We start from the raw sequence: 23,037 nt of genomic DNA on the forward strand, positions 1-23,037 counted from the left end.
AATTTTGTGCCCTAGAAGTACCAGAGGTGCTTAAAACTTAAGCAGAGATTTTTGCTTAAAACACCTTTAAAAGATTACATTTCGATGCAGCATTAAAATAAAAGAGTTATTATAGATGCAGAAATTATGGCATAAACCAGCATAGCAAATCTCATGGAATAGACTCTAGGATTTTCAAAGCTATGGAGAGCTGGCGTCACCAGTTTATATAATCATTCGGGTACTGAAAAGCTCTGACAGAAGCCTTCCACTGATTTTCAGGAGAAGGTGTTAACTTTCAGGGCTGGGAATTAAGTTAAGGAAAATATGAAATTATGACTTGGACCAAATAAGACAATGAAAAGAAACCCTATTATTTTTCATTATGCCCCAGAATTATATTACCAGTCGAAAGAAGACAAAAGATTCAACTTCACAAGTCAGAGTTGTTAAAAAACAGTCTGTCATCATGATGCTGCACGCGATGTCAAATGGCCAAAAGTGATTTGGAAGAATCTTTAGACTGTGAATAAAAAGGCTTAGACTCAACCTTCGTTATATGAAAGTTTGTGTAATATATATTATTGTTTGGTTTTAAAAATTATGTTTTTAAACCTGAAAATCTCTTACTGATTTGTGATATGGAAATTTCAACTACATTACTCATCATTTTCACTTGATGTTCTCTTTGAGAGATCCCATCTTCTCTGACTTGTACCACCCCTAAATGTTGATAAGAGCAAATCTATAGCTTATTCTCAGATATTTCTTCTGACCTCCATACTACATGTAGGTACATTCAGCTGCCTGTTAGGCATTTCCTCTTGGAAGGGTCCACAAGCATCTAAGATTCAACACTGTATGAAACTGAATTATTCTTGTTTGCCTACTCCAATCATCACCTCAACATATCTGTTCCTTCTCCTATGTCTCCCATCTCAATGAATGGTGTAACTAGCACCCAGTCTCCAAGCTGGATACTTGTGGGTTATCACTCACTCTCTCATTATCTTTTTAATCCCCCATCATCAAGTCGTGTTAGTTCTACCACTAATCACGGTCTTTTTTTCTTTAGGCCCATGGTCACTGTAATAATTCAGACCTTCATCATCTCTTACCTGGATTACCACAAATTGGTTGAAGAAGTTCCCAGAGTCTACCTCCTACTCCAATCTCTTTTTCCATACTGCTGACAAAACCATCTTTTCAAATCACTATTATGATCATGTCATTCTCTAATTCGCTATTTAAAAATTATAAATAGTTCTCTTTGTCACTAATGTAAATTTTCAAACTCTTTCACATTATATAATCTTAGCAAGCTGCATCATCATCTAGCCCTCCCTTATCTCTTCTTCAACCTCATCTCTTGATTGTCCTCAAACAATACTGTCTACATTTTAACTACGAGGAACTCATTGGGCTCCCCCCAGATAAGCCATGCTCTTGTTTATGGCCATGTATTTGCATATTTCCTCCACCATGAGCACCTCTCCTTTCTCATCTTAGCTGGCTGAGACTCAGCCCAGGCATTTTACCTATAAAGACACACATAGACTAAAAATAAAAGAATGGAAAAAGATATTCCATGTAAATGGAAACCAAAAAAGAGCAGGAGTAGCTATACCAGACAAAACAGATTTCAAGACAAAAACTATAAGAAGAGACAAATGTCACTATAGAATGATAAATGGGTCAATTCAGCAAAAATATGTAACAATTGCAAATAAATATGTATATGCATCCAATACTGGATCATTGAAATATATAAAGCAAATATTATTAGAGTTAAGAGAAAGACCCAAATACAGTAAGAGCTGGAAACTTCAACCCCCCACTTTCAGCAATAAACATATCTTCTAGACAGAAAAATCAGCAAAGGAACATCAGACTTGATCTGTACTGCAGATTAAATGGACCTAATAGATATTTACAGAACATTTCATGCAATGGCTGCAGAAGGCTCTATGTGCAGATCAGCACATGGATCATTCTCAAGGACAGACCAAATGTTTTGATATCCTTTTCAATTTCTTCCATTAAAATGGAAGGAGGGTTCAACATATGCAAATCAATCAATGAGATACATCATATCAACAGAATAGAGGACAAAACCATATGATCATTTCAACTGGTGCTGAAAAAGTATTTGATAAAATTCAACAACCCTTCAGAAGAAAAACCTTCAGGAAAGTGGGTATAGAAGGAACATATTTCAACATAATAAAAGCCATATATAGGCTGTGCATGGTGGCTCACACCTGTAATCCCAGCACTTTGGGAGGCCAAGGTGGGCGGATCATTTGAGGTCAGGAGTTTGAGACCAGCCTGACCAACATGGTGAAACTCCGTCTCTACTAAAAATACAAAAAAAAAAAAATAGCCAGGTGTGGTGGCCTGCACCTGTAATCCCAGATACTTGGGAGGCTGAGGCAGGAGAATCACTTGAACGCAGGAAGCAGAGGTGACAGTGAGCCCGAACTGCACCACTGCACTCCAGCCTGGGCGACAGAATGAGACTCCATCTCAATAAATAAATAAATAAATAAATAAATAAATAAATAAATAAAAGCCATATATGACAGACCCACAGCTAGTATCATACTGAATGGGGAAAAACTGAAAGCCTTTCTCCTAAGTTTGGGAACACAACAAGGATGCCTACTTTCACCACTGTTATTCAACATAGAATGGGAAGTCCTGGCTAGAGCAATCAGAAAAGAGAAAGAAATAAAGGACATCCAAATTGGAAAGGAAGAAGTCAAATTATCCTTGTTTGCAGATGATACGATCTTATATTTGGAAAAACCTAAAGACTCCACCAAAAAACTATTAGAACTAATAAACATGTTCAGTAAAGTTGCAGGATTCAAAATAAGCACACAAACATCAGTAGCATTTCTATAAGCCAAAAGCAAACAATGTGAAAAAGCAATCAAGACAGTAATCCCATTTACAATAGCTACAAATAAAATTAAATATCCAGGAATTAACAAAAGATGTGAAAAATCTCTACAATGAATACTACAAAACATTAATGGAAGAAATTGAAAAGGATATCAAAAAAGGGAAAGATATTCCATGTTCATGGATTGGAAGAATCAATATTGTCAAAATATCCATAGTACCCAAAGCAATCTACAGATTCAATGCAATCCCTATCAAAGTACCAATGACATTCTTCATAAAACTAGAAAAAACAATCTTAAAATTTATATGGAGCCACGAAAGAGCCAGAATAGCCAAAGCTATCCTGAGCAAAGAGGATAAAACTGGAAGAATCACATTACCTGATTTCAAATTATACTACAAAGCTATAGTAACCAAAACAGTATGGTACTGGTATAAAAACAAATAGACCAACAGAACAGAATAGCGAACCCAGAAATAAGACTGCACACCTACAACTCTCTGATCTTTGAAAAACCTGACCAAAAAAACAATAGAGAAAGGATTACCTATTCAATAAATGATGCTGGGATAACTGGTTAGCCATATGCAGAAGATTGAAACTGGACCCCTTCCTTACACCACACACAAACATTAACTCAAGATGGATTAAAGACTTAAATATAAAACCCCAAACTATAAAAACCCTAGAAGAAAACCTAGGCAATACCATTCAGGACACAGGCATGGGCACAGATTTCATGACAAAGGTGCCAAAAGCAACTGCAACAAAATTTTTGTCAACAAAAATTGACAAATGGGATCTAATTAAACTAAAGAGCTCCAGAACAGCAAAAGAAACTATCAACAAAATAAACAGACAACCTACAGAATGGGAGAAAATTTTTGCAAACTATGTAACCAACAAAGGATGCATCTGTAAGGAACTTAAACAAATTTCCAAGAAAAAAAAAAAAACATTAAAAAGTGGGCAAAGGACACGAATAGATACTTTTCAAAAGACGACATACATGTGGCCAATGATCATGTGAAAAAAAGGTCAACATCACTGATTATTAGAGAAATGCAAATGAAAACCACAATGAGATACCATCTCACACCAGTCAGAATGGTGATTATTTAAAAGTCAAGAAACAACAGACGCTGGCGAGGTTGCAGAGAAATAGGAACGCTTTTACACTGTTGGTGGGAATGTAAAATAGTTCAACGATTGTGGAAGACAGTGTGGCAATTCCTCAAAGATCTAGAACCAGAAATGCCATTTGACCCAGCAATCCCACTACTGGGTATACGCCCAAAGGAATATAAATCATTCTATTACAAAGATACATGCACACATATGTTCATTGTAGCACTATTCACAGTAGCAAAGACATGGCATCAACCCAAATATCCATCAATAATAGACTGGATAAAGAAAATGTGGTACATATACACCATGGAATACTATGCAGCCATAAAAAGGAATGAGGCCATGTACTTTGCAGGGACATGGATGGAGCTGGAGGCCATTATCCTTAGCAAGCTAATGCAGGAACAGAAAATACCACATATTCTCATTTCTAAGTGGGAGCTAAGTGATAAGAACATATGGACACATAAAGAACAACACACACTGGGTTCTATTGGAGGGAGGAGGGTGGAAGAAGGGAGAGGATCAGGAAAAATAACTAATGGGTAATAGGCTTAATACCTGGGTGATGAAATAATCTGCACAACAAATCCCCACGACACAGGTTTACCTATGTAACAAATCTGCACATGTACCCCAGAACTTAAAAGTTAAAAACAAGCAAACAAAAAACCCAGATGAATGGATAAAGAAAAAGTGGTACATACACACAGTGAAGTACTATTCAGCCACAAAAAGAATGAGATCTTGTCATTTACAACAACAGGGATGGAACTGGACTTCATCATGTTAAGTGAAATAAGCCATGCAAACAAGGACAGGATTCACGTGTTTTTATTTATTTGTGGGAGCTAAAAATTAAAATAGTTGAACTCATGAAGATGAAAAGTAGAAGGATAGTTACTAGAGTCTGGGAAGGGTAGTGTGAGTTAGTGGGGAAGTGGGGATGATTAACGTGTACAAAAAGTAGAAAGAGTGAATAAGAACTAGTATTTGATAGTACAACAGAGCAACTATAGTCAGTAATAATTTACTGTACATTAAAAATAACTAAAGAGTATAATTGGATTGTTTGTAACACAAAGGATAAATGCAAGCTTGAGGTGATGGCTACCCCATTTACCCTGATGTGATTATCATGCATTGCATACCTATACCAGAATAGCTCATGTACCCCATACATATGTACACCTACTATGTACTCACAAAAATAAAAAATAAATGAAATAAATAAAAATTTGAAAATGTTTGGTAAATGAATATACTGATGCTGTACAATCCTCTACATCTCAAATTGGGGCACTACTGGGAGTATGTGGTAGTATGATAGGAACATAATAAAGAAGAGATATATTATTTGGGGCATGAGTTTTATCTAAATATTTTGAAGTAAAATCCATTACTTTTATATCGAAACAAAAATGGATATATAATGAAATGGAGTGAAAACTTGCTATAATTTATATGCCAAAATCAAAGATATTTCCCACTTACTTTGGGCTCTTTAGATTCAACCCCAGAACCTACAGGGTCCCACTTTCCCTCTTTTGTTGTCGTGGATAGTCAGTAGAAAAAAAAAAATCATAAATATCACACCATGTTACATTTTTATCCCATTTTATAAACATAAAATAACATATATTTTATGTGAATAATTGTATGAACATAACTTCATATATAGCATTTGTGAACAAAAATAGTATTTATTTGCATGACTCAAAATGTTATCTGTTTCAGTAAAAGCAAAAAAATTCATAACCAACTCAAACCCTACATATCTGCATACGTACTTGTACTGTATATACATTATTACAAAGAGGAATGAGTGGACAAATAAAACCCGCTATTAACACTGGTTGCCTCATGGGATTGGGTAGTTTGGTAGAGGGTGGGGGTTAAACAACTGGCTTTGCATTTACATCTTCATATTATGTTTGTCACAAGAAGTATGTATTACTGATAAATTTGGAGGAAAAAATTAAAAATTAGTATTTTAATAAGCAAAAATGGAGTCCATATTGATTTCACCAGTTATCTGCAAATTCTGAAAATTAGACTTTATACTCCAATACTACTTACTGATATTTCTTCACTGATTCTATTTTTTTCAACAGAAAACCTCAGAAAGTGAAAGATTAGTGTAATCTTTCTTTTTTAAATTGTAACTGCTTCTGAGTATGCTTTTTCAAATTAAAAGAGGCTTAATAAACAATTTTAAATTATGATTCTTATTTACAATTGAGCAACTCTTAACTGTTTGCCATTTAAGCTTTTTTGTGTGAATTTCAAAAACAACTATCCACTTTTGGGGAGAGAGAGCTTAAAGAAGTGACTGGGGTTTACCTAGTTTAACAGGTTGGAAGTGGGCAATTAAAGGTAGTAATATCCAGTTGGATTTCACAGCTACTTAATAATACAAGCTTTTATGCTGGTGTAGTAGGCATGTGTAACAGCTGGCAAGACAGCATTGTTTGTCTTTGACTTTACAGTGCAAAATTAGGGCTATCTTTTGTGTCAGAGGATACGCATTTTTAAGCAGATGTCACAGATATTAGAAATACAACAACAATAGTAATCCAGGCTCTGCAGGCAAAGTCAGGGTAGGAAATAGTCCATGCCCCTTTTTAAGTGAAGCTCACCCATCCTCATAGCATTTAAAAGAACACAGTGCATTTTCATGAACATTAGCCAGGATGCAGAGCTCTTTGGGGCAAATAAATTTCTGGCCGTACTTTTGTTTTTTGTTTTTTTTTTCCCAGAACAATAATAGCAATTATACATTCTAAAATAGCCTAATTTCATATATTTTATTTCATTGTTCTTATAAATCAGAGACCTCCATCTAATCTCTGGTCTGGGGGACCAACTGTGGACCTCCTCAGATTCTTGTCAAACAGGTAAAAAAAAGACTGAAGAAATGATTTAACAGGAAGATGAGAAGTTTAAGCTCCCTTTATCACAGCATTCTGTTTTATTTTTATCAGAGCTTTTATCATTATCTGGTATTATCCTATTGATGGTCTGTCTTTCCCCACTAGAATATAAGCTCTCTGATGTCAGGGATCTGGTCTGTCTTATTCAGCCCAGTGTGCCTCTAATAATCCTGGGCACACAGTAAGCACTCCTCAGAGAATGGCTGACAGACCCAATGTAACAAGTGCAAGGACAGAGGTAGGAGAGGGCTGCTTTGGGAGTTCACAGGAGCCTGAACTGATATTTTACATGGAGATGAGCACACTCTTACAGATCACTGTGGTGGTTTCATTTATCCATTCAACAAACATTTATGCAGAATCCTCTGTGAAGGAAATAAAACTATTTTACCCCAAAATATGTATCTTTGACATATTTTGAAATAGCTGCCACAGGGCCAGCAAACAGAAGTGGTCTTGCAAAGCTGTCTTTTGTGGGGAAATTTTGCTTCTGTGGAGAATCTCCAGCAATGCTGCCAAGGCCTCCCCTTTCCAGTCATTTCCTGGATCTGGGAGAGATTGAGTCTGATACCTTTAAACGACTGAAAAGAAACATTTGCCATCTATTCTCTCTGAAGGAGGCTGCATCTACACACAAGGCCATCTTTGCTAGCCAAGCCTCTTCCTTTCTCCTTCTTATAACCTGTTTTGCCACTGAACCTGATTTATAAACGTAACCTGGTTTTGGCCATGCCCTGAGGCCCCATTCTTTCTGTAACCTCAAGACGATATATAAGCTTCTGTAACTTATTGGGATGTTGGGTCTTCATACTGAAGGCTCCTGTGTATACACGTTAAATAAACTTGTATGCCTTTTCTCCTATTAATCAATCTGTCTCATGCTAGTGATTTTCAGCAAACTTTTAGGAGGTCAAGAGCCTATGGCCCACACCCTAGGCATAATATAGCAATGAACAAACTGATACAGTTACTGCTGTCATTAACTTTATAATCTAGTGGGAAGATAGACATTTAAAAAGTCATACAACTGGCCACGCACGGTGGCTCATGCCTGTAATCCCAGCACTTTGGGAGGCCGAGGCGGGTGGATCACGAGGTCGGGAGTTCAAGACCAGCCCGGCCAAGATGGTGAAACCCCATCTCTACTAAAAATATAAAAATTAGCTGGGCGTGGTGGTGGGTGCCTGTAATCCCAGCTACTTGGGAGGCTGAGGCAAAGAATTGCTTGAACCTGAGAGGCAGAGGTTGCAGTGAGTCGAGATCATGCCATTGCACTCCAGCCTGGGCGACAAGAGTGAAACTCCGTCTTAATAATAATAATAACACCTCCTTCTAGGATTGTTTTGAAGTTCAAACAAGTTAGTATTTTCAAAGTACTGATAACAGTTCCTGCTACCCAAAAGAGGTGAGCTAGTATTACTTTTAAGTCAGGGCATGCTATGGACTGAATGTTTGTGCCCCGCCTCCCCCCGCCCACCAAAACCCATATGTTGAAATCCTAACCCAATGTAATGGTATTAGCAGGTGAGTTTTTGGGAGATAATTAGCTCATGAGGGTAGAGCCCTAATGAATGAGATCAATGCCCTTATAAAAAGACACACAAGAGCTTGCTGGTTTTCTCTCTCTCTGCCATGTGAAGAAACAAATGAAGAAAGCTGTCTGCAAACCAGGAAGAAAGACCTCACCAGACACCGGATCTGCCGGCATCTTGACCTTTGAATTCCAGCCTCTAGAGCTGTAAGAAATAGAATTCTGTTGTTTAAGCCACCCAGTTTATGGTATTCTGTTACAGCAGCCTGAACTAAGACAGGGACAAAACAGATACAAAATTGAGAGAACACTCAATGGAGGCAAAGTCAGAAACTTATTGAGCTCTATTCCTTGCCACCTGGCTCTATTAAAAAATGTGAAGGCATTATGTCTTGATTTATTTTCTTCTGAAGAAAGCTCTTTTGTTGTAGAAATTGACTATGCCATGAACATATCTGAAACAACTATAAAATGAAATTCTAGAAACAGACCTATACACTCATTATGTTTTCTAACTTAGAACACAAAGCAAATTTCTTAGTTTACTCTTTTAAAAAGTTGTTAACAGCTTCATTGAGATGTAATTAATATACCATAAAATTCACTATTTTTTTTTTTTTTTTTTTTTGAGACAGGGTCTCACTCTGTCGCCCTGGCTGGAGTGCAATGGCACAATCTCGGCTCACTGCAAGCCCCGCCTCCTGGGTTCACGCCATTCTCCTGCCTCAGCCTCCTGAATACCTGGGACTACAGGCGCCCACCACCACGCTCGGCTAATTTTTTGTATTTTTAGTAGAGACAGGGTTTTACCGTGTTAGCCAGGATAGTCTTATCTCCTGACCTTGTGATCCACCTGCCTCGGTCTCCCAGAGTGCTGGGATTACAGGCGTGAGCCACCGCGCCCAGCCAAAATCCACATTTTTAAAGTATATAATTCAATGGTGTTTACTATATTCACAGAGTAGTGCAATCATCACCACTATATAATTCTAGAACATGTTCATTGTCCCCCAAAGAAACTTCATACCCATTAAAAGTCACTCCTAGTCTCTGCTCCTCCCAACCCCTGGCAATCACTAAACTACTTTCTGTCTCTATGAATTTCTCTATACCTACCTTTGCTCTTGGAAAGACAGGCAGAGATGAACTGTGCTGTCTTTGGAGTTGCCAAAGTGTACCCTCAGATTCCTGAGGGAAAATAAATGATTTCTGATCAATTACAGTTGGAAGTAACCTAAGTAAAAAGAAATGGAATTTAAAATCAAATTTGCTATTTTAAAAGCTTCTCAAATTGTAATTTTAAAACAACGCTTCCTAATTAAGCTTATATTTTATAGGAAATATTCTATTGGTAATTATAATAAATTAAACCAATATTTATCATTTTTGCCACTGTAAAACTGCAGTTGTTTTATTAAGCATAAGAATTTCCAAGTCTGATAAAGACCATTATAGCATGAATAAAAAGCTCTATTTCTGGCTGAGTTTATGTGATTAACAACTGATAGAATTATTGCACTATAAAACATTCTTGGTAAAAGAGAATACATAATGTTGTATTTTGTTTAATAAAATCAAATTACAGTATAACCAATGTTAAATATATACAAAATGATGGTCCCTAAGTGGTTAATACTTTTTTTTTTTTTTTTTTTTGAGACAGAGTCTCACTCTGTCCCCCAGGCTGGAGTGCAGTGGCGCGATCTCGGCTCACTGCAAGCTCCGCCTCCCGGGTTCACGCCATTCTCCTGCCTCAGCCTCTCCGAGTAGCTGGGACTACAGGTGCCCGCCACCACGCCCGGCTAATTTTTTGTATTTTTAGTAGAGACGGGGTTTCACCGTGGTCTCGATCTCCTGACCTCGTGATCCACCTGCCTCGGCCTCCCAAAGTGCTGGGATTACAAGCGTGAGCCACCGTGCCCGGCTGTGGTTAATACTTATATTCTTGAAATCTCTGCTATTTTATATAGTTGTAAAGATTTAAATATCAAAGGTAGTTAAACATTTTCCTTATTAAGCAGTGGATAGTTCCATGGCAGAGCAATGTAAAAAAAAAAAATTGTAAGAATGAATATTTGTGTGCCATGTTATGGCTTAAAATTTTTAATTTGAAAGCAAGTTCAAGATCTTTAAGATTATCAATATAATTAGGACTAACAAAACTCACCCACCAATAACTCAATACAACTCAATCACTTGATTCTATTGTGATATCCACTTTTGCAAAATTATCATTAAAAAGCAACTTATGGAGTTCTAGTTTCACTCCAACATGTAATGAGCTTGGAAGTTGTCATTCCTATTCTCACAACAAGAAAAAAGCTAAATGAAAACAACTCTTCTTATATCTATCAGAGAATTGAGATCACAGGGTAAACTGCTGTCCTGAAAACTGGAGAGAGGAGTATTATAAAGCATCACAGCTTGCAGGGAGCAGAAGCCTGAGAGCAGAAGTCAGCTGTTGGAACCTGCACTGACAAGAACGCTTACGCTCTAATTGACAAATTTCTCGAGGCTCAGTGTGGACCAGCTTGAGAGTTAAAAATTCTTGGGGGCAGGGAAGAGAATCTTAAGAGGGTCCCACACTTTTGTGAGTTTTACGTCCAAGAGCCCCAACATGTTCTCACTGTGAAGATCAGAGAACCTACTTCTGCTTCCAGCAGGGGGAGAAGGAAATAGCTATTTTGGAATATTCCCAGAGAGTTCTGTTCTTCGTTCCGTTCTCTGTAACGAAGGCAGGCTCTCAAGAAAATGTCTTGCCAAAGACTTATCTGAGCTGGAAACGGGCAATTAAACAACTTCAGTCCACTCTAACCTTCCTATCTCACTTAAGGGGAGAAATGCTGAGAAAAACTTGTCAAGGTAACAGCCCAGGGCAAAGATTCACCAAAAGACTGACACCTAATTATAGAGTATAGAATGCTTCCTTCTACACACACCTTACCACCACATTTACAGTCCCTGAATAACAGAAGACTGCAAAGCTCAGACTCTTTTTAAGAAGGGGTTTCTAGGGAAACCCAAAGACAAAACAGGAGACAAAAGGGGTGATAAAAACAAAGATACTGGGCGAGGCGCGGTGGCTCAGGCCTGTAATCCCAGCACTTTGGGAGGCTGAGGCGGGTGTATCATGAGGCCAGGAGATTGAGATCATCCTGGCTAACACGGTGAAACCCCCTCTCTACTAAAAATACAAAAAATTAGCCAGGCATGGTGGCATGCGCCTGTAGTCCCAGCTACTTGGGAGGCTGAAGCAGGAGAGTGGCGTGAACCTGGGAGGCAGAGCTTGCAGTGAGCCGAGATCATGCCACTGCACTCCAGCCTGGGCGACAGAGCAAGACTCCGTCTAAAAAAAAAAAAAAAAAAAAAGATACTGGAGGAAACTCTCAGACGTCAACATTAATAGCAAACAGTGTAACTCCTAGTCAGATAAACATAAACCCTCACACTGAAGGCCTATTTATCTTAAATGCCATTACCCAATGATGTAATGACGGTATCTAGGCTTCAATAAAAAATGATGAGGCATGCTAAAAGGCAAGAAAAAAAACAGTCTGAAGAGACAAAGCAAATATCAGAACCAGATTCAGCTATGCCAGAGATTTTGGAATTATCAGACCAGAAATTTAAAATAACTCTGATTAATAGGCTAAGGCGACTAATGAAAAAAGTGAACAACATGCAAGACAAGATGGGTAATGTAAGCAGAGAGATTTAAACTTTAAGAAAGAATCAAGAGAAAATGCTAGAAATAAAAAGCATTGTTTTAAGAAGTGAAGAATGTCTTTGATAGGCTTATCAATATATTGAATATGGCCAATGAAACAAAGTCAGTGATCTTGAAGAACTGTCAATATAAACTCCTCAAAGTGAAACGCAAAGATGAAAAAAGAATGAACAAAACAGTACAGAATATTCACTTATAAACAGTGTGATATACTCATTATAGGAATACAAGAAAAAGAAGGGACAAAGGAACCAAAGAAATATTTGAGTAATAATGGCTGAGAATTTTCCAAAATTAATGACAGACACCAAACTACAGATTCAGGAATTTCAGAGAACACTGACCAGAATAAATGCAAAAAAAAAAAACAAAACCCTACACCTATACATATCATATTTAAACTACGAAAAACCAAAGACAGAGGAAATCTTGCAAGAAGCCAGGGAGAAAAAAATCACCTTACCTATTGATAATAATTATATTGAACTTTTTTTTTCAGAAACTATGCAAGTAAGAAGAGAATGAATTGAAATATTTAAAATGTAGAAAAGAAAAAACCCACTAACCTGCAAAAATTATCCTTCAAAAGTGAAGGGGAAATAAAGATGTTTTGAGACAAATAACAACTAAGAGAACTTGTTGCCTGAGACCTGCCTTGCAAGAACTGTTAAAGGAAATTCTTTGGAGGGAAGGAAAATTATATATGTTTGCTATGGGATATATGAGGCAAAAAGAAAACCCAGGAAACTCACCACCATGCTGTTCCTTGTGTCTCAAGGCCCTCAGCTGGTCTGCCTTCTTCTCTCCATCTTTCAGAGTCTTTTAAAGTTTGTTTTAAATATAATGTCCAAAGTTTTTAGTTGTACTTAGCAGGAGGCATAAAAGACAGTATGTCACCACCTTCCCAGAAGTGAAAGTATCTTGGTGTATTTCTTAAATCCTTTTACTTCCATGGATGATGTGTTTAGAAGTGAATTTAGATATTGATAATTGAATTGAGATATAATTTTGTACCCTGCTTTTTTCTCCCTTAGCATATGCTGTGAGAAATTTTCCATGTCATTAAAATTTCTTCAATATCAATTTTAATAGCTACATAACATACATACAGATGTGTTAAAATGAATTTAATCATTCTTTTACTATTGATACTTAAGTTATTGCTATTAGATCCAAAGTTATTGCTATTAGATACAATGCTAAAATGAACATACTTATACAGACATTAATGTAAATCTCTCCTTATTTCCTAAGATAATTCTTAGAGCTACAATTACTAAATTTAAACATATTTATTTATTTGAAACAAGATCTCACTCTGTCACCCAGGCTGGAGTGCAGTGGCACAATCATGGCTCACTGCAGCCTCAATATCCTAGGCTCAGGTGATTCTCCTGCCTCAGCCTCCAGAGTAGCTGGGACTACAGGCACATGCCACCACACTCAGCAAATTAAAAAATTTTTTTGTAGAGATGGGGTTTCACTATGTTGCCCAGGCTGGTCTCAAACACCTAGACTCAAGTGAGCCTCCCACCTCAGCCTCCCAAAGTGCTGAGATTACAGGCATGAGTCACCATATTTGGCCAAAAATAATAATTTAAATTTTTTCATATATGTTGAAAAATTGCTTTTAAGAACTTCATGCTGTCTTCCAGTTCCAAAATGGCAGCATAGAAGCAAGCTGGCTTCATGCTCCCACAACAGAAAACTAAAAACAAACATACATTACTGAGATTATTACCAGCAATAACGCAGAACCCAAAGATGAGGATGAGACAGTTCCCAGGGCCATGGAGAAGTGAAAAAACTCCAAGCAGATGGAAAGGAAATCAGATTTCCATATCCACGACTCCCCTCTCCACAACCTGCCTTGCACCAAGCATGTGAAAATATTTCCCCCAACTCGTGGTTTCTTCACTAGAAAAAGTGAGATCAAGGTTGACAACCAGCTTCTCTATCACCTTGGGTTCCTGACAAAAGACCTGTCCCTACCTCAACCTATGGGAAGTATCAGGAGTACTTGAAGGGACAAATATCCCTGAGGACAGCCAGAGACAAAGTGGGGAGGTGAGACAACCATCCCAACCCTAGATATTCTGCTCTGTAACTAGGCCAAAGGAGACACCCAATCAGAGTGGCAGTACTATGCTGTAGGAAGCATGTTCCACAGGTCCGCTTGGCACAAACCCTTGGCCAGCTGACCCACATTGCCAGAATATCCCCTTTGGGACCTCTTCCATTTGGGACAGGCAGCACTCTCATCCTTTATTAGATTCGAGGCAACCCGGGCTTAAGGTGCCATCTAGTGCCAAAAAGGAGACAGCAACCTAGTGGGGGAAGAAAAGATATTCAAAAATTACAAAGAAAAAAGCAAACATATCCATTAAAAACCAAAACAAGCCAGAGAGAGAAGGCTGGAATACATAACTAATTCTTTAATGCAAAGAAACAGACATACAGCCACAACAACAGCAAACAAGGAACCATGACTTCCCCAAAATGAACAAAGCAAGGAACCAGTGACTAACCTTAGTGAGATGTTGATATGCGAGCTCTCTGACCAAGAACAAAATAGCAATTATAAGGAAACTCAGTGATCACCAAGATAACAGAGAAAATCAATTAAGAAATTTATCAAAGAAATTTAACAAAGAGATTGAAATAACAAAAATAAAACCAAACAGAAACCTTGAAAAACATTTGCTGAACTAAAAAATTCACTAGAGGCTCTCAACAGCAGAATGGATAAAGCAGAAGAAAGAATCAGTGAGCTTCAGGACAGGCTATTTGAGAACACACAGTCAGAGAAGAAAAATATAAAAAGGAATGAAGATCACCTACAAGATACAGAAAATTCCCTCAGAAGACCAAATCTAAAAATTATTGATGTTCAAGAGAGAGAGTTGAAGAAGAGTAAGGGGTAGAAAGCTTATTTAAAGAAACGATAACAGAAAACTTTTGAAAACTTTAGAAAGATATAAATATCCAGGTACAAGAAGGGCAGAGAACACCAAATAGATTCAACCCAAATAAGACCATCTGAACATATACTAATCAAACTCGCAAAGGTCAAGGACAAAGAGAAGACCCTGAAAACAGCAAGAGAAAAGAAGCAAATAGCACACAAAGGAGCTCCAATTAATCTGCCAAAGGACTTCTCAATGGAAACTATATAAGCCAAGAGAGAATGTGAAAACATTTTCAAAGTGCTGAAAGAAAAAAGCTGCCATCGAAGAATACTGTATCCATCAGAGGTATCCTTCAAATATGCTAAGATAAAGTCTTTCCCAGATGGACAAAAGCTGAGCGAATTCACCACCACCAGACCCATGTTAAATCAAATGCTAAAGGGAGTTATTCAATCTGAAAGAAAAAAATCACTAATGTGCAAAGAGAAAACATTGGAAGGCAAAAAAAACTCACTGGTAAAACTAAGTACATAAACAACCTCAAAATACACTAATACTCTGTGGTGTAACACTTACTCAAACTCAAGTATGAAGCCTATAACATAAATCTATTAAAAACAGTAATAGCTACAGCAACCTGTTAAAAGATAGGCAATGTAAAACTATGTGAGACCAAAAAAAGTCAAAATGTATGGGGAATGGACTTAAAGTGTAGAGTTTTTTTAAAGTTTTTTCTTTGTTTCTATTCTTTTTTAGTGATTTAAGATAACATTATCTCTTTAAAATAACTTATTATATCTAGAAGATGTTTTTATAAGCTTCATGGGAACCACAATGCAAAAAACTATAATAGATACATTAGAAATAAAAAGCAATGGGATGGGCATGGTGGCTCAGGCCAGGCATGGTGGCTCGTGCCTGTAATCTCAGCACTTTGGGAGGCTGAGGCAGGCAAATCACTTGAGGTCAGGAGTGTGAGACCAGCCTGGCCAACATGGTGAAACCCTGTCTCTACTAAGAATACAAAAATTAGCCAGGCATGGTGGCAGGCACCTGTAATCCCAGCCACTCAGCAGGCTGAGGCAGAATTGCCTGAACCTGGGAGGCGGAGGTTGCAGTGAGTCAAGATTGCAACACTGCACTCCAGCCTGGGCAATAGAGAGAGACCCTGTCTCCAAAAAATAAATTAATTAATTAAAAATAAATTTAAAAAGCAATGAATTAAAACATACTACCAGAGAAAAATAATCTAACCACAATGAAAGACAGTAAGAAAGGAAGAGAGAATTTACAAAACAACCAGAAAACAAGCAACAAAAATGGTAATAGTCTTTACTTAGCAATAATAAGACTGAATGTAAATGGATTTAGTTCTCCAATTAAAAAACACAGTGTGGCTGAATGGATAAAAGAAACAAGACCCAACTATATGCTGCGTGCAAGAAACCCACCTCAACTATAAAGACACAGACTGAAAGTAAAGACATGGAGTTGATATTCTATGCAACTGGAAACTCAAAAAGAGGAGTAATTATACATAGATAAAATGGACTACAAGTCGAAGACTGTAAAAAGAGTCAAAGAAGGTCATTATATCACTGAAGGAGTCAATTCAGCAAGTAGATAGAACAAGTATAAGTGACTATGCACCCAACATTGGAGCACCCAAGTATATAAGGCAAACATTGTAACAGAGCCAAAAGAGAGAGAGAGATTGCAACACAATAATAGTAAGGGACTTTAGCACCCCACTTTCAGTAAGGGACAGATCATCCAGTCTGAAAATCAGCAAAAACTTTCAAGTTAAACTACATACTAGACAAGACAGGTCTAACTGACATTTATAGAACATTTCACCCAACTGCTATAGAATATACATTCTTTTTTATCAGCACGTGGAATGTTCTCCAGAATAGAGAATGTTCTTAGAAATCATATCTTAGGCCACAAAACACATCTCAACAAATTTTAAAAAGCAGAAACCATATTAATTATTTTTTCTAACTACAATGGGATAAAACTAGAAATCAATAACAAGAGGAACCTTGGAAACTACAGAAACACATGGAAACTAAACAATATGCTTCTGAATGACAGTCAATAAAGAAATTAAAAAGGAAATTTAAATTTCTTGAAACAAATGAAAATGGAAATACAACATACCAAAATTATGGGGCACTGAAAAAGCAGTCTTAAGAGGAAAGTTTACAACAATAAATGCCTAGATCAAAAAGTATAAAAACTTCAAATAAACAACCTAATGATGCATCTCCAGGAATTAGAAAAAAAAGCAAGAACACACCAAACCCCAAATTAATAAAAGGTAAAAAATAATAAAGACTAGAGCAGAAATAAATGAAATTGAGATAAAAACATATAGAAGATCAACAAAATTAAAAGGTGGTTTTTTGAAAAGATAAAGACAATCAACAAACCTTTAGCTAGACTAAGAAAAAAAGAGATAAAACCCAAATAAATAAAATCAGAAACAAAAAAGGAGACATAACAATTGAGACCACAGAAATACAAAGAATTATTACAGACTACTATGAACAACTACATCCCAACAATTTGGAAAATCTAGAAGGAACAGATAAATTCCTGGACACTTACAACCTACCAAGATTGAACCATAAAGAAATAGAAAGCCTCAACAAACCAATAAGGAGTAAAGAGATCAAAGCCATGATAAAGTTTCCTATCTAAGAAAAACCAATGATTTGATGGCTTCACTGCTGATTTTTACCTATCAACCATTTAAAGAATAACTAACACCAATTCTACTCAAACTCTTCAAAAAAAAAATGAAGAGAAGGAAATTTCAAACTCATTGTATGAGGCCAGCATTATGCTGATACCAAAACCAGATGAGGATACAACAAAAAAAAGAAAACTATAGGCCAATACCACTCATAAATATAGATGCAAAAATCCTCAACAAAATCCTAGCAAACCAAATTCAACAATACATTTAAAAGATTGTTCACCATGGGCCGGGCGTGGTGGCTCACACCTGTAATCCCAGCACTTTGGGAGGCCAAGGGGGACGGATCACGACGTCAGGAGTTCGAGACCAGCCTGCCCAGCGTGGTGAAACCCTGTCTCTACTAAAAATACAAAAAATTAGTGGGGCACGGTGGTGCGCGCCTGTAGTCCCAGCTACTTGGGAGGCTGAGGCAGGAGAATTGCTTGAACCCAGAAGGTGGAGGTTGCAGTGAGCCCAGACTGCACAACTGCACTCCAGCCTGGGCAACAGAGAGAGACTTCAAGTGAGATTCATCTCAGGGATACAAGGATGATTTAACACAGTCAAATCAATCAATGGGATACATCACTTTAACAGAACCAAGAACAAAAAACCATATGATCATTCCAATAGATGCTAAAAGCATCTGATAAAATTCAGCATCCCTTGTCTTATTCTGTTTGTGTTGCTATAAAGGAATGCCTGAGGCTGGGTAATTTTTTAAAAAACAGATTTATTTGGCTCATGGTTCTGCAGACTGTAAAAAAAACAGTGCTAGCATCTGCTTCCGGTCAGGGCTTCAGGCTGCTTCCATTCATGGTAGAAGGTAAGGAGAGCCAGTACATAGAGATCACATGGTGAGAGAAGCAGCAAGAGAGAGGAAGAGGTGCCTGTCTCTTTTCAACCAGTTCCCATGGAGACTAAGAGTAGAATTCACTCACTCCTATGAGAATGGCACCAATCCATTCATGAGGGATCCACCCCCACAATCCAAACACCTTCCATCAGGTTCCACCTCTAACACTGGGGATCAACTTTCAACATGAGACTTGGTGGAGCCAAACAAATCACAGTATCCCTTCATGATAAAAAACCTTCAGCAAACTGGGTATAGAAGGAACATACCTGAAAATAATAAATACCATATATGACAAACCCATAGCCAACACCATACTAAACAGGGAGAAACTGGATGCCTTTCCTCTAGGATCTGGAATAAGACAAGGATGCCCACTTTCACGACGTTTATTCCATATAATACTGGGAATCCTGGCCAGAGCAATTAGGCGAGAGAAAGAAATAAAAGCATCCAAATTGGAAAGGAAGAAGTCAAATCAGCTTTGTTCATAGACAACATGATCTTATATTCAGAAAAACCTAAAGACACCACCAAAAACTGTTAGAACTGATTAATGAATTAGCAAAGTATACCCACTATGGAAAACAGTATGGAGATGCCTCAAAAAACTAAAAATAGAACTACCATAAGACCCAGCCATCCCACTACTGGGTATATATCCAAAAGAAAGGAAATCAATATATTGAAGAGAGATTTCCATTCCCATGTTTATTGCAACATTATACACAATAAACAAAACTTGGAATCAACCTAAGTGCCCATCAATGGATGAATGGATAAAGAAAACGTGGTATATATACACAATGAATATTATTTAACCATAAAAAACAAAGGAATCCTGTCATTCACAGCAACATGGATGGAACTAGAGGTCATTATGTTGAGTGAAATAAGTCAAGTACAGAAAGACAAATATATTTCACGTTCTCACATGTGAGAGCTAAAAAAAAAAAAATGGATCTCATGAATATAGAGAGTAGATTGGTGGTTACCACAAGCAAGGAGGAGAGAGATGAGGGGTGGTTGAAGAGAGGTTGATTAATGGGTATAATATACAGTTAGAGAGAAGAAATAAAACCTAGGTTTTACAGATCAGTAGGGTGACTATAGTTAATACTATCTACTGTACATTTCAAAATAGCTAGAAGATAATTTGCATGTTTCTAGCTTAAAGAAAAAATAAGTATTTAAGGTAATGGAAAATCCAATTACCCTGATTTGATCTTTACACATTATAAGAATGTATCAAATGATCACATGTACCTTGAAAATATATACAACTATTATGTATCAACGAAATAATAAACTGAGTGAAGAAAACTTTGTGCTAATTTACACTTCCACCAGCAGGATAAAAGTATGCCCATTTTGCTGTACCTTCATCAGCACTGAGTATTATGGTGGTTTAAATTAATTTGTTTTCCTTATTTTTAAAGAAAAAATAGTAATATATTGTTTGATTTGCATTTCTCTGGTTTATCTGTAAGATGAAACATTTTTGTTTCATTTGTGTTTCATCAGTTACCAGTGGCATTAAACACTTTCCACATGCTTACTGGTTACTTGCATTTCTATCTCTATGAGTGGTCTGTTGATGCCCTTCTGTCTATATCAAGTGCTGTTTTGTTTTTTTTTTGGCAAGTGTACTTTGTATTTAAGAATCTTAGCAATTTTTGTGTCATATCTGTTGCAAATGTTTTTCCAGTTTGTTGTTATGTTTTATTTTATAATTCTGTTTTAAAAGTTTGTTTTTTTGTTTTAAAAAGATTCAAACCCAAAGAAAAATGGAAAGAACAGTGAGCATGCGAATGCCCCTCACGTAGATTACCATGTGTTAACATCTTGTTATGCATGCTTTCTCCCTCTCTCCTCTCTCTCTCTCTGTGTGACTAGAATGTAGTCATATCGTATATAACTGCACTGGAACAGACCAGAATAGATAGGATCCATGGTGTTTCAATAATTGAATGACAATGCACCTTCTAATCTACACTCACCATTGAACAAAAAACCTCTTCCCCTCACTTTTTCTCACTATTACTTGCTTTGTTCTTGTTTCTTTTCTTTTTTTCCCTAAATAGAAGCACAACAGAGCGAGCATAAAATGAAGATTTCTGTGCAGTTCTGATAGTGCTGGTACAGATGGCAGTCACCCTCCTAGTGTCAATAAGCAAAGCATGGTCATTAAGAACAGTGTGAGCAGATATCACAAGCAATAAAATTTGTGAAAGCCAGCAATGGTAAGAGGAGGAACTATCCTTTGACATAAAAGAAAAATCATTCCCAAAGTGTGGATAACAGTGAAACCTATTTTGAAAACAATACAAAAGCACTTTGAGCTCTTTTGATAACGTCCTTATCATTGTTTCAAGATTACTGCTAGGAGAATCTTGCATTTGCTGGATTTGTTATCACCACTTTGTGTACCTACTGGTTTGTCTCTACCAGACAAAACTACCAGACTTTCCCTTAAGCCATGCTGGCTAAAAAGGAAATCTATCTTTTGTGAAAATTAGGCTTACTGATTTTCAGGTAGTTATGGAGCAAAAGAGTGCTAGGTTGTAGATATCTGATTAGGACTCGAGCCTCATCAGTGATTATGCATGTGATCTAGGACTGGTTTACATAACCTCTCTGAGCCTCAGTTTCCTCATCTTTAAAAGGAAAGAGTAAACATTTACCTCGTAAGTTTAAAGAAAGTCCTTTGCAAACTGTCAAGGGTGTTATGAAAATATTAATGATGATGATGAAGATCATGATAAGGATGACAATGAAAATGATCATTATTGCATATCTGTTCTAAACCCTTTTTAAAGGTGTGTCCAGGGATAGTATTCATTTGGAAAGAACTCTATTTCCTGGGTTTCCATAGATAAAGTGAAGCCCCATATCTAAATAATGTTGATTCTCAGTTACTCATCGGAACTGTGCTCTGCTGTCAAAGGAACAAACAGAGATCTGCAGTCATTATATGCCTCCCCTCTCAGAAGGAGTTGCTGTCCTGGGACTTTTGGCCTCTGATACTCAATCAGCCTCACAGTTTGAGCAGGCATTGGCAGTTCCTGCTAGCCTGACCGCCGGGTTCCAGTCCTGGCTCAATCCCAGTGCCAGAGGCACTCCAATCCTTCATAGCAAGCGGGTAGTAGAATTTCCAGGACCAAGCTCTCAATCATACAGAGAAAGGCCCTCTCCATGTCCAAAAAAATATTGGTTCCAGGCAGTCATGCTCATGCCAGAGATTCCAAGGACAAATCATCTGCATTAGAAATACCAAGAATGTTTGTCAAAATGCAGATGCTAGGATGACCCCCTGAGAGTCAGTGAAAGAAAACTGCAAATAAAAGTTTGAGAACCATCACTCTAGACCTGTTGTCTCTCAAATACAGTACCCACATCCCAGGTGATACATAAGATGATGCCATTGGTCATGTGAGGAAAGTATAAGAACTTCTGTTTATATTAAAAAAGAAATAAATAAGAAATTACTTTGTACTACCATTCAATATTCAGCCTGTCACTCGATCCCTCATGTAGTAACATCCCTTGCAGCTTTGGAGGCAACCTGAGAGTGGAGGCTCCAAACAAAACAGTGGACCAGCACTGGTGCGTTTGCTCTCAGGGCATTATAATGGACTGCAATTTACTCATGCAGTGGGTTTATGAATTGTGTCATTTAATTTCAAGTGTGCTAAGACTGAAAAAACGGACGTGTCTTAAGGCTTTCTGCAAAAAGCACACTGTATTTTCAAGATAATAAGCATCCATGAACAAGAAAATGAGAGTTGACATTTTTACTCCTAGCACGAGCTCTTTTTTCTTCACCCATATTAGAAAGTAAAAATGATGATGATCCAATCCAACTTAAGAAAAGTCAGCCAAAAAAAACCCCAAAACTTAAAAATTATCTAGAAGACTAACTGAAGTTATGGACTTATACCTATCATCAATGCTGAACCTCACCTAAGTATAGGGTATGATGTCTTTCTTTTTTTTTTTTTTTTTTTGAGACGGAGTCTCACTCTGTCGCCCAGGCTGGAGTACAGTGGCATGATCTCGGCTCACTGCAAGCTCTGCCTCCCGGGTTCACGCCAGTCTCCTGCCTCAGCCTCCTCAGTAGCTGGGACTACAGGCGCCCGCCACTACGCCTGGCTAATTTTTTTTGTATTTTTAGTAGAGACAGGGTTTCACCGTGTTAGCCAGGATGGTCTCGATCTCCTGACCTCATGATCCGCCCACCTCGGCCTCCCAAAGTGCTGGGATTACAGGCGTGAGTCACTGCGCCCGGCCGAGTATGATGTCTTGAGATATTAA

General features: G+C 37.5%; 1 protein-coding gene across 10 annotated transcripts in view; it reads right to left on the reverse strand.

The window, feature by feature from the left end:
• Nucleotides 1–23,037, reverse strand: part of IQCH (IQ motif containing H) — a 257,935-nt gene that overhangs the window by 223,038 nt on the left and 11,860 nt on the right. For 7 of the 10 annotated variants that reach the window (XR_009209572.1, XM_058427227.1, XM_058427229.1 and 4 more), the window contains exons 4-5: nucleotides 9,602–9,673; nucleotides 385–502 (exon numbers count right to left, since the gene is read on the reverse strand). The exons of 1 other annotated variant lie outside the window; for it this stretch is intronic. Coding sequence is in view for 8 of the 9 variants with exons in the window: in XM_058427227.1 (XP_058283210.1) it covers nucleotides 385–502; nucleotides 9,602–9,673 (190 nt within the window). In the remaining variant the exon portion in view is untranslated. Of the gene's footprint in view, nucleotides 1–384; nucleotides 503–9,601; nucleotides 9,720–23,037 lie in introns of all 10 variants that reach the window. 2 more of the 10 variants (XM_058427224.1, XM_032175729.1) reach the window with 1 other exon arrangement.

The sequence above is a fragment of the Hylobates moloch genome, unplaced genomic scaffold (assembly GCF_009828535.3).
Source record: "Hylobates moloch isolate HMO894 unplaced genomic scaffold, HMol_V3 SCAFFOLD_14, whole genome shotgun sequence".
Lineage (NCBI taxonomy): Eukaryota > Metazoa > Chordata > Mammalia > Primates > Hylobatidae > Hylobates > Hylobates moloch.